Genomic DNA, 13,353 nt, shown 5'->3' with positions numbered 1-13,353 from the left:
AAAATTAATGTCCACAACAGATAATAAACACCATAATCAGGTTTTAATATCCACAGATGAAACCGCCAATAGCCCTCGAATGACCTTGCTGTGTAACCCACCTCAAATGGTGAAATATCTCTCTCTCTATATATACATATATATATATATATTTCTAGCAAAATAAGTGAAGGGGATTGGTTTGGTCTCTGTTGATATTTCTGTTGGAGTGAGAGGCATCAGGGCCTTAAGCAGAGGGACCGATTGGTTGGAAAAGATATTTGTCCCGATTGTCAGTCTGTCATCTATATATATATATATATATATATATAAAACAAAATGTGTGTGCACATTTTTGTATGTCCAGCAAAGGCTTTTTTTCATGTGTGTGTGTGTGGGGGGGGGGGCTGCTACGTTTTAGAACTTTTTATATACTGTGTACCGCATCTAGATTTATTTACGTCGACTTTTACAAAATTCTTGCTATTTCAGCTCCCCTCGTGCGTATTCGGCTTTTTCGTATAAAAGCGAAACTAATCTAAAGTGAAGGCAGTGTTCCCGGCCCTCGTGCCAGGAATGTTCAGAAAGCAATAAAGCTTGATCAATGCAGGGGGGAAACCCCTTATATCAGACAATTGCTATTCATTTATGGGGAGCTCCCCCCCCCAATATATTGGGGAAACCAAAGTTGGGTAAACAAACCCCAAAAAAAACTGCCTCACAGTAAAAGTTTACTGCAGGATTCCTATGCCATGATATTTGACCTTATTAAATTCACGCACCTGTCAATTCAGTTTTTAATCCTTAAGTAAATTCAAACGTTTTTCTGTTACTTTCCCTTGCTGGCCAAGTGGTAGCATGTCAAGTTTCTCCAAATTTTATTTTCCATCTTCGCCTCAAGGCTTCTGGTTCGATCCTACTTACCTACCAAAACTTTTTTTTCATCATGTTCCCTGGATTTTTTATTTTTATTTTATCACATTTGTTTTCATCCCCCCCACACACACCTCCAAACACCCAGGCCCTCCCCCCGCTAGTCTATAAATCTCACCTGTCTGCTTAATTGTATGTATGTATGTCTTCCTAAAACTTTTGACAAAGGCGACGGATTTTCACAAAATCGGTATCGTTTTGAAGCGCAACCCTTCAGACGAAAAATTGGTTAAAAACATTAATTCCATCACCCTCAACTGGGCACTTTTCTACAGGGAGGGGTCGCTTTTTTCATAGATATTTTCAAAAGCCATCGTCTTTTTGACTGACTAGCCTTAATCTCACTTTCAGTTTGGCGTTAGGCGCAACAGCAAAGATGTTACTTTTTTTTTTTTTCACATTTGTTTCCTCCTTCACGGTACTGGTTCCAACCTGCCTACTACTTTTTTTTTTTTCTTTTGCTCAACACACACTTCCAAACACCCGAGAAATGCCGGGAACCCAGGCTAGTCTAATATATAAAAGGCAAAATGGGCGCGAGCGTTTGTGTATGTCCACGAAAGGCTTTTTCGTCAACCTTCTTGCTTCGGTTACATTTATGGAGAAGTTTTCTTATACTTCCTAGATCATAATATCTCAGATTTGTGAACGGACATCATCTATCTTTTATTTGATCGAGTTTAAAAAAAAAATTTGTGGTTTCCAGTGTTTGTTTGCCTTTCTCGTATAAATAAAACGAAACTGATCAAAGCAAACGCATCTTGCTCTCTCGGACCGGGACGTCTTGAAGGCAATTAACTTTGATCAATATGGGGAAAACCCTTCATATCAGACAATTGCTATTCATTTGGACACTGCCAGAGCTCCCTCCCCCCTTTTTGGGAGGAGCTGGTTTTCAAACATTGTGTGGAAACAAATACGGCAGAAAGCTGAAAGCTTAACTGGCCTACAGCCAGATTTACTCATTCATTTCGCTATCCGCTACGGCGTAATGGTTGGCATTGCTAAATTTGAACTCTTTACCCTTCCAGTCGCATCATGGCGTAGCAATAAGATGTCAGATTTTCTTTCACTTTTCTGTCTTCGCATCGCGAGTTCGAGCCTGCCTGTCTGCCTACTACCACTTATTTTTTCTTGCCCAACACATACCTACAATTTACAAACACCCGGGCAACGCCGGGCACCCAGGCTAGTTCAATAAAAAAACCAAGTATAATCTGGATTATTTGGACTACTGTTCTCATCTTGATGTAAACTCCGACCTTCTTCAGGTGTATCTTGGTGAACTCAAGAATCTTTGTCAGACCCGTAGCATAACAAATAAAATACTAGATTAATCTGGTTGTAAGTGACACTCTTCTGAGCATTTCAACGTGTCCATTATTGGAGGAAGGGGGTTATAGATTCATTCAAGGGAAGTGAACATAATAGATTGGTAAACAGGAACTTTGCTTCTGATTCCATAATTCAACATAAGTAACCATTGATATTGATATGTTAATCACAACCTCTAAAGAGCCAATCCATAATAATGATTGTCTTAGAAATTCTACCAAACATTTTCTTATGACTTAAATTGAATTGGTGATACACAATTAAAAATATTCACAAGCTCTTTAAAAGGGAGATGATGTGCCTTGTTTGCAGATATTCCTAATAAAACTGGATACTGATCTGCACATGTGGCAAAGATTGATACAATTTAGTCTCTGTGTGCATCTTTCTTTGCTGCTGACCAATCAAGCGTTGGAGGCATCAATATCAGCAGCAGTTGGCAAACCATATAAAAAAGGTGCGTTTGCCAGCAACTTCTTCCTAAGACATGGTGCATTATCACAGCAACGCTTTTCCTATGATGACGATGACAGAAGTTCCTGTCTGATAGTGTGTAAACTATACTAGGAGAAGCTGCAGCAATACTACAGATACTGTCATTATGATCACCTATTACAATCCTATTCTTTTATAGCTAGCAGCAGCAGCTATCTCTTGCTTGCTATCATCATCTCATTTGCACTACCTCAGCAGCATTAGTCATCAACAGCTACTCTCATTCTATCTGCAGCAACTCTATTCTAAACACCAAGGAAAATAACCAGTGGTACATACCAAAGAATACTGTATGGATCATCATTGTCATACACTACAATAAGCCAAATTTTCTTTCCCTATCTACAATCAATAGTAGTGATCCCACCCTCATTGACGAGCAGCAGTTTCCAATGCTGCCTGCAGCAACATTATCATCTCTTCCAGCAGCTCCTTCCTAGACATTAATTTCTATTAAATAAAAGCACTTTTATTGTCATAATACACCGTGTTCCATTCATTTTGTAGTTTCCTCATGTATTTCATAGTTTCTTTTTCTTGTTGGCAGGAGTTGTCTGGCCATTATTTATCTCATCTGGATCAATGTCTTCACTATGTTTTTTTTTTTTTTTTTTAATTATCATTTCCCCCAAAACAAGGTACAGGGCCACTTAGTTGTGAGGGGCTATTATTTAGGACCAGATTTGCAATGGTTACTATTTAAAGAGTTGGGCAGTGAGATGTATGTTCACATTACACTTCAATTTCTGCATGTTAGTATAGTCAGGAAGCACGGGTTAGGGAGGGAATTCCAAAGTGCAGGAGTTTGAGGGAAAAAGCTATTCGAGTAAAGAAGGCTTTATGGCATCTAGGGTGTAAGGATGGGATTTTACTGTCTGTCGGGTTTGTCGAGGGTTTTGTCATTGAGGAGGTACTAGTGCTTCGAGTTCATTACTATTAGAATACTTGTAAAACAGGCATTAGGATGCTACGTTTCAGCAATGAGAGAGAGGTTGTAGTTAAATTGATAGTTCAGAACCTATTAGGTTAGCGACTTTTTTTAACCCTGTCTAGGAGCGAGAGACTAGTAGCAGATGCACCAGCCCAAACGTGGCAACAATACTGCATGCATGGGTGAACCATGGCCGTGTAGAGGTACAGGATACTCTCAGGTGTGAGTAACCTTTTAGCATGGTAGAAAGAAGCCACTTCTGTTCGTATTGAAGTAAATTATTATTAGGGAGTCATCTTTAATTCTTTAGTAAAATTTCATAAGTCCAGGAGTATTATACCAGCTGACTTCATCTGTCGGTTGTGAACAAAGGTCTGTGTCATGACAAAGCTCTCTCCCGTCCACTCCACAATGTTGTCTATTTCTTTCTCTGCCTGCCCTTTCTTTTTTCACCCTGCACTGGCCCCTGGATAATTGTCTTCGAAAGATTACTGGCACTCGTCACATGCCTATACCATGAAAGCTTTTTTTTTTTTTTTTTTTAAATGGTAGCAGTTCTTTGGGAATTGGCTCCAAAATCAACAGACCATTCTGATAATGACCTGTTACCTGTTGATTGCGATATAATGCTGATTTTGTGCAGTTCTAGGAGGCCTATTCTCCCAGGCTTTGTCTTCTCACTGTAAGAAGCTCCCCTGGAGCGCTGACTTTTTAACCCCACTTTCCAACCCTAGTGTCATATTTTTCACAGGGAGAGGAATATAAATACGTTTAAAATGCTTCGTGTGCAAGATAGCAATCGTATACACTGCATCATTTGTGATTTGATCCATGTATGAGATACTAGGTAATTTTCTAAATTTAAATGCTTCTTTGCAGTTCTACAGTTTAATGTCCATGTTTCACATGCATTTAAAAAAGATTGACAGGACTAATGCACAAAGTAGTTTCAACTTGACAGAATGATAGTTTTGTCATTCCACATTGGTCTTAATTTTGTCATTGCTGTCTGCACCATCCTTGCTAAAATTTTGGTCTTTGAACGCTATTCACTCTACAGTATATTAGATGCTAAAGGCTTTAAGTAGAAATTCACGGAGAACTAAGAGAGCCCATCTGTCATGTAAATATATAAACAGAAAGTGTACATTTTTTGTTTTTTTTTAAGCTTCTCTGTGAAGACAAATTATTTAAAATCCTTTATTATTGCCTTACAATGTGGATTAAATCAAATTTTAACTGTTTTTTTTTTTTATTATTTAAAGTCATAAGAAGCTATTACAATGCAAGAATTGGAAATATGTCAGTTTTGAGGAGGACAACAAAGTGATATTTGAAAAAAAAAAAAAAAAAAAAAATTTTTTTTAGTATATCTTATTTAATCACAACTTCTACACTGTATTTTATAATATATTTCAAGATAAAATCTTTATTAAATCGTGAGCATTTTAATCCTTTTTTCATATGAGAAACAAAGGATTCATTCAAAATTGATTCGAATTGTAAATTTGTATAACTCTTGCATCAACTAAAATACTACTTTTTGACCTTTGGTAAAAGGAAGAAATCCTCTAAGACTGAGGCAATTTTGATTTTTGTGCTAATCCAGAGTGTCTGTTATTGAGAAGGTGGACTTTTACTACCTTAAAACTGACCATGTCTCTGACGTTGTCGCTGTGAAGAGGCAATCAGGGATTAAAATTTCACTTGTTTTCTCAGGGGGAGATAATCAACATATTAATTTCCTGCTCAATCCATAAATTCTCTTAAAGCAGTGATTATAATACCACATTTACTTTATTGGCGACTATGTAAAACTGAAAATCCATAAATCGAAAAATTCTAACATAAAAGTCATTACATTAATTATACAAGTCTAGAACCAAAGATTTTTTGCATCTCTACAGAATTTGAACATAACCTCCTATTTTGGGGGGTAAATTTTTACTTTTCACCTTAACAATTACCTTTAAAATGAGGACTTTTATAGGTTTTCGGGTATGCTGAAAATGAATATCGCATTTAAATTTAACGTAGTAGTTTTGCGGATATTAAGTGTAATTTCTTATGTTAACACTTGTGGCTATTTTTGTACAGGAAAAAAAAAAGTTTAAGGTTCAGCAAAGTCGGTTTGGTTCGGTTCAAATTTTGTAGAAGCACTGATTTTTTAACTGGTTGCAATAAAACAAATCTAGTTAGTAAGAGTGTAAACTATGATTTTAAATAGCATTTTCGGTAAAAGTGTACTTTTGTACATAACCGCCAAAAATATGGCAGTTAAAATAACATGAACATTAACGTACAGTAAATTTACGAAAATTAATCCAGTATTTTTTTGTATTATTCAATAAATTCAAATATTATCCTATGTCCGAGAATGGCACCATTATCACCGATTCAAGGGAGATAAGTCAAATGTTTTTACTTGAAGAGAATCTTAGACAAGATTGGCATAATTCAAGCATGAAATCGGTACTTGCGCATTGGTAATTGTTAATCAAAATTCTACTGCATTATTTTCTGTAAATTTCAGTAGGCATCAATATTTTCCCACAAGTAATTCCTATTTATAACTGCCGTATTTCACATGTGTTTATGTACCCAGAACAGTACATAAATAAAAATTAATATTACTAATTTATAGCAACAGAGTAGAATTAAATTCTCTATCAACCCATACATGTTTAACGTGTAAAAACTATGATTAGTATATTCTGGATTGTTAACTATTCTGAACTTTCATTCAATTTTTCTTTTTCATTTAAGAATCACTAACAAAATTAAATGGTAGCTGACAAGCTCTCTTTAAATTAAGTTTATAAATATTGGAGAAAGGTGGGTCTGTACAATGCTCAAACAAATGTCTGGGAAATAAAAGCATTAAAACTGCACGATACGTTTATCATATATAAATATTTTTGACCGCAATTCCTGAGTTCATTTTATCTACCTCTTCTCTGAAGCGGTTAGACACAAGGTCAAGTGTCTGTTTGATCAAAGAAGTTCTATGAAAAGAACTGGACTCGAACATGGCATGATAGTCGCATCTTAATTTATATACTCGATTTTTTTTATGCCACTTGAATGAATGGTGCTTGTTAAGATAGAGTTGACAGTAAAAAAGAAAAGTCTATCGATCGTATTATTTGGATTCATCGGACTACTGTTCTCATCTTGAGTCTGATTTTCATAACGTTTCAGTCGATGTAACCTCTGACCTTCTTCAGGTGTATCTTGGTCCAACTCGGGAATTTGGACGGAATTTCGAGCAGAACCCTTTATTTACTTCACAGGGGTAGCATGCCTTGTTCCGTCAGCCATAACTGGATAGAGGTCCTAAGTAATTCGGCCGTCCACACTGAGGATGGAACCTTCCAGAGAAGGTCACTTCTTACAATTGACTTTTACAAATACTCTAATCACTGCGCAAGGACTCGTGGATGAATCCAAATAATATGAATAACCAATCATCTCAAAAATTCAGAAACGTCAAGTCTATCGCTATATAAGGCTAAAAGAGTATGTCAGCCATTACACTGGAGAAAATGGAGATAAGCATGTTCCCTGTATTCGCAATCTTCAAAGTGCTTACATCAAGGGAAAATGTAATTTCCCAATTTTCCATCAAAATTACGAGTTTGTATTACTGTACACGGATTACAAAAAAGCTGTCAAAAAGCATAACAAATAAATGTTATCAAAGGCAAGATAAGTTACTTTTCTACCTAACTGAATGTTTAGTGTTTTTATTTAATGTAACATGTTTATTCAGCTCGAAAAACATACAATGTTTACCGATGTATTGGAAATTTAAAAATTACGTCCGACTCTTTGACACGCTAAGTTTGGGAAAAGGAGTTAAAAATAAAAAACTGGACAAAATACTGTCAGAAACTTGCTCAATATATGTTACCGTGACATATGGGCTGACATATATTCGGTGGGTTTTTAACAGTATTTTGTCTAGTTTTATTTTTAACTACTTTTCCCAAACTTACCGTGTCAAAGAGAGAGTCGGGCGCCATTTTTAATTTTCCAATACATCGGTAAACACTTTTTTCGAGCTGAATAAACATGTTACATTAAATAACAACACTAACAACATATCGTTAGGTAGAAAAGTAACTTATCTTGCCTTTGATAACATTTGTTATATATTTGTTTTTTTGACAACTTTCGAATCTATGTGTACAGTAATACAAACACAAAATTACTTTTACCTATAATCTTTCACTCGAATTTTCCAAATTTTTGGATATATTACTATTTTCGGTACTTGTGCATTTTTGGTACCGAGCTGAAATAACGTTATTATCTTGAAAGTAATTCTGGTACTCCTTGGGCGTTGAGTTCCATGGCTACCAGCAGAAAAAAAAACAAACGTCGCTCCCTTCCTGACGCATGCGCACGTAACGATTATTTGTCACATTGTTTATTTATTTATTTTGAAAAAACGTTTTACTCTTTATGAATATTAAAAGAAAAAAAGTTACTAAACATTTATTAATAATGTCTCACTTTTACAGGCATTGGATTTTTAAATGACTTTTATCGATTTTTTTCTGCTGGTCGCCATGGAACTCAACGCCCAAGGAGTACCGTAATTCTTAACATGAATGTGCTTACCTAACAATTTAATAATAAAGATCGTGAAATTTGAATTTAATCCGAAAAAAACTATTTAAAAATAGCGCGGCCGCGGCACCAAAAATGCATTAGCACCCTATTTTCGACATGACAATTAAGTACTGTTGTTTTTGCTTAAAACCAAGAAGAAAAAAAGGGTACTCATTCACTTATTGATCCGTGCTGAAATAACGTTATAATTTAAAAAGCCATTCTTAACATGGGGAGGAGAGGGTGTTTTGTACTTATTCTGTACTTTTAACCTTACAACTGAATAAAAAAAAATATATCATAAAACTTTATTTAAACTTGGAAGTACGATTTAAATAGCGCGGATCAGTAAGTGCATTAGCACCAAAATAAGAAAAAAAAAGAAAAAGAAAAGGCAATCTGTCGATTAATAGAGAGCACCGAGTGAACATTAGTTTCATCATTGTGAACTTAAATGATTTTAAAACATTAATCGGGCTTTCACGTTTGAGTAATTGAAGGGGGGGGGGCTTCAAAAACGCATGGGATTAAAAGCATTTATTTTTTTTTTGTTTAGGAACATTCCCTTATCGAGAATTGGAAGTGCCACATGTACACAAACTGGTCGTTGAATTTCACGTGCGAGTTTAACAGGTGGAGCACTGGAGCAGACACATTGTCGGCATTTGGAACCTGTAGAAGAAAGTATCTTCTATATAAACAATATCTGCAGGTGAAGAGTTTATATTGGCCCCCAAAAAGTACGGAGAATAAAAAATTAAATTAATGGCAGTAAAACCATGCCAGATGGCAAGAAAGTTGCCGAAGGAAAAAAGCGATTAGTCCGAGACCGAATTAAGAAAAAAAAAAAAAAACTACTCACGTTCATAGGATCTGTTAAATATATTCTCTCTGCAGCTTTAGCAAATTCTTCCCAATTTGGTATGTAAGTCATGTTTCTTCCTGCTAAATTACAATTTTTTGATTAATAACTTTAGGGAACCGAAAAAATAAAGGCACATTAAGTCCTTAAGTGTAGTTTTGTGTAATTGTAATGAACGGTAGCTATAACGCAGCAAATGAAACATCCACTTCACGATTGGTCAATTATGGCGATATTCAAATAAATTATTGAATCAAAGTTTAAAGTTAAAAATAGTAAATATAGTCTTATTTTTTAAAATTGCATTCAAATAATGTAGGATTTATATTTATTAGTGATTTCTTTCACGCCAACGTGATCTTGTAATACTCGAGCAGTGAGTCATTCGGGCTATTACATCAAATAGAACATTGCTGTCAACATGGCGTCAGGACTGCGGAAAACTACATAAAGAATTACATCGAGGAGAGGAGTGGTGAATGACGACCGTAACAGATAAATAATAATAAAATAACACGGATCTACGTTCGAGCTGTCCAGCCGATTTCAAATTAGATGTTTTCGAATCTTGAAAGGGAACCCACATTGAGAAATTACAGGAGAGAAGCATTGTCTTGATTTTGTTCTTTAAAAGATTCCGTGTGGTGATTTAAAAAAAAAAAAAAAAAGCCTCCAGACAAGAGAATTGTATATTTCTCTTCTTTTCTTATACACAACATTGTGTGTGTATACACGCTGTTTCTGAAAAAAAAAAAAAAAAAAAAATTATATTTATCAGCGCAGGGACCCCCTTCCCCTAAGCATGTGGTAAGTAAATTTATTATGTACACTATATATATTTAATTTCTTACCTATTTATAATTATATCAATAGTTTTGTTAACTTTTTTATTCAATTGCTGAGGATCTAAGAAAAACAAAAATATTTGTTTTGTTATAAAGATACATTTTAGTGATAATCACTGCCGTTATCCGTCGATCTTTTCTTACAAATGTAAAAATCGGAAACATAATGTTCCGTTCGAGGAGGTCATCCTCCCAAGCGTGACCTCCTCACTTGGAAGGGGGTGATTGGTTTAATGCCGGTTACCTGAGTTGGCTCAACCGGGGAATGCTGACGGGTCCGATCACGGCAAATTCTGCACCCATCCAGTGTTCTCTATTTAAGGGGAGCGGAATTCCTTATAAACTGCCATCATGACTAACCTTGCTGTTGTGGGAGACAGGTAAAAAAATAAATAATATTCAATTTATCTCTGGTCTTGTTGAGAGAAGAAAAAAAAAAAAAAAACATTGAATATCTTCAACTGATGTCTTTTTGTTTTTTGACAACAGGCGAACATCAATGGTGAAGTAGACCCGAAACCCTTTTCTTTTACCGCTTTAATTAAACCTTTTAATTTTGAACAATCTGGTGCTTGTTAAAAAAAAAAAAAAAAAAAAACTCTTTTGCGAATAGATTTTGACATTTTATTTTATTTTTTTAAAGTGAATTAAGTTTATTGTGGGCACACTCGGTAGGTAAACACACACCTACATAATCTACCTGCGATCTTTACAGCTTTTTCATTTGTATACCTAAGAGACCTGACCAACAGATTTATTGGCGCTAGTGCACTTACTGATCCGCGCTATTTTTTTTAAATCGTATTTCCAACTTTTGGTCAAGATCAAAGTGTAGTATCTGTTCTTCAGATGCTGCAGTTTTTTGCTGCACTTCTATTTCTTGTTCTCTTTCAGTGGAGGAGAAATCCTTCACGACTGAGACAATTTTTATTTTTGTACCTTTTCTCCACGTTAAAAAACGACCCTGGTGTCTAACTCTGTCCCGTGGGGAGGCATAGTAAATAGGTACAATTTTATGATATGTTTTTTTATTATTATTATTATTATTCAATTGTAAGGTTAAAGTATAGAATAGGTATAAAAACACCCTCCCCTCTAAGAATTAAGAATGACTTTTTAAATAATAACGTTATTTCAGCACGGATCAATAAGTGCACTAGTACCGATATATTATCTTATGTTCTGGTTGATAAATGATTCATTCCGGTTTCTGCTATTAATTATTTTACGGAAATCTAGTCTTATGGAAGAAAGCGCAAAGATATATGTATATATGCGCGCTATAATATGTCGTACCCAAATTAAAATAGATCGATACCCTTTTACTACTGTGTTTTAATAATCCTATACATTGATTTCCTGTTCATTATTACACCCTCGCCTGCTTTATATTCCTTTCTTTTCCTTAATATGTCGATGTCCGTATTTTACTTGTTTTGTATCTGTTTATTTGGGAGTATACAAGCATTTCCATGTCTAGTTTTTGCAACATATCAAGAAATAAAATAAACCCAAAACAAACGCTTAGCCCGTCTGATTCATTCATTCATTCATCATCATAATAATAATAATTATTATTATACTCAAATGACCACAAAGTGGGGGATATGTTCGTTGTAGTCGACAGATTTCGAATTCATCCCCCATTATATGACCAACCCCCTTAAAAATGCGAAGTCTAGAATGACTCGAATGCTATAAATTCGACCCCTGTTTTTCCGTCTCTTTTTCGGTTTTTTTTCTTTTACAATTAGAGAAAAGTTTTAAATTAAAAAAAAAATCCTTTTTGTATGTGCCCCTTTTTTAGAAAAAATAAAAAGGAAAACTATTACTGAGATTCAAGGATCAAAATTAATATATATTTATCTCTCTCTTTATATATATATATATATATATATATATATATATATATATATATATATATATAAGGCAAAACAACAAAAACAAAACACCCCCTCACGCAAAATGATTATAAAAAAATAATAAACATGGCATGTCGATAATATGTAAGATAAAGTTTATTTACTGGTTAATCTTTAAGGGCGACTATTAATTTCCCTTAACCCCTAAAAAAAACAACTGAATCAAGCTGTTATTTTTATTATTAAATCTCCACGCCGGCTGCTCGTGTTAAAATGCACTTTATGCATTTTTCTAGCAAGGAGCGTTGTATTTCTCATGTTTTATCAAAAAATACTTTAAAATCCATAAAAAGTAAAATTGATTGGTTCAGGAAAAGTGTATTTATTTTACAAACATTTCTATTTTCTTTATTAAAGAGAATAACTTTATTTCTATTTTATTTTATTTTCTTTTTTTTTGTGTGTGTGTTATATAATCTTTTCTGTTTCTTTTCCGTTTGTTTCTTGTTCCGTTTGTTCATCCATTAATAAACCCATCTGTTTTTCGATTTTTTTTTTTTACATATAAAAAAGTTCACACATGTTGATAAGAATTCGTTTCGTTTTAATTAACAATATTGTAAATATTTCTTTTATGATGGCTTGATGTTTTTTTTTATGTCTCCGTATTTATCATTGATAGAAAGAGCTTTCAAAAAGACGTTTTTATTTACATTAATATCTGCATTGAAGCAGCAAGTTTAGTATTCTTTAACTCCTTTATTTTAAAAATGCAACAATGGCAAATGTTTGTATGCATATATATATATATATATATATATATATATATATATATATATATGCAATTAGACATAGGACGGGTACTGGGTGTTCTTTCACCTGGTCATTTCTTGTCAACCGATTTGGCTAGTTTAGTCTCTGAGAAAAACATCTATTTATCCCCCCCCCCCTTTTTTTTTCTTCACAATACGTTATCTGTATCTAGTAATCGCAATAAGATCCAAATTTTGGAAGATTTAGGGGGAAAAATCTTTAACTTAAAAATCAAAATACTTAACAAAATCAGGAACAGACTATTTCGGATTCTTAAATTCTCGAATAATCCAACGTATCTGTTTTTTTTTTCTTTCGAAGTTACTACTCTAAATTTTACCAATATTTTCGACAGTACCTACATACTTAAATTTTCATGTAAACATATGAATTATAAGCTGGGATATTTTAATTATAAGTTAATTTAATGATTATTTGGTACTTACGAATCGTGCTATTTTTTTTTTTTAGATAGGATTTCAAATTTCACGGTATCTTTTGTTTACTAAATTAAGTGAAAGTACAGAATAGTTACAAAACACAGTCCCCTCCCTATGTTAAGACTGGGTTTCTAAATGTTATTTCAGCACGCAACCTTCTATGCTCTTTTGTTTATTAAATTGTTAGATGAAAGTACAGAATAATTAAAAGCCTCTCCCACTAATCCACATGTTAAGAATG

General features: G+C 34.1%; 2 protein-coding genes across 12 annotated transcripts in view; one reads left to right on the top strand and one right to left on the bottom strand.

The window, feature by feature from the left end:
* Positions 1-9,296, bottom strand: part of LOC145260602 (signal recognition particle 9 kDa protein-like) — a 69,676-nt gene extending 60,380 nt beyond the window's left edge. Inside the window, exon 1 of the mRNA XM_080118895.1 lies at positions 9,153-9,296. Coding sequence (XP_079975021.1) covers positions 9,153-9,224 — 72 coding nt within the window. The 5' untranslated portion in view covers positions 9,225-9,296. The remainder of the gene's footprint in view (positions 1-9,152) is intronic.
* Positions 9,297-9,355: 59 nt separating this feature from the next.
* The window catches only part of LOC145260601 (uncharacterized), a 494,792-nt gene continuing 490,794 nt past the window's right edge, over positions 9,356-13,353 (top strand). Inside the window, exon 1 of one of the 11 annotated variants that reach the window (XM_080118887.1) lies at positions 9,356-9,959. Coding sequence is in view for 2 of the 11 variants with exons in the window: in XM_080118894.1 (XP_079975020.1) it covers positions 9,955-9,959 (5 nt within the window). In the remaining 9 variants the exon portion in view is untranslated. Of the gene's footprint in view, positions 9,960-10,154; positions 10,378-13,353 lie in introns of those variants that run through there. The other 10 variants (XM_080118889.1, XM_080118891.1, XM_080118883.1 and 7 more) reach the window with 10 other exon arrangements.

The sequence above is a fragment of the Euprymna scolopes genome, chromosome 36 (genome assembly GCF_053919585.1).
Source record: "Euprymna scolopes isolate OS-2025 chromosome 36, ASM5391958v1, whole genome shotgun sequence".
Classification (NCBI taxonomy): Eukaryota; Metazoa; Mollusca; class Cephalopoda; order Sepiida; family Sepiolidae; genus Euprymna; species Euprymna scolopes.
This window is presented reverse-complemented; position numbering and strand designations above follow the sequence as displayed.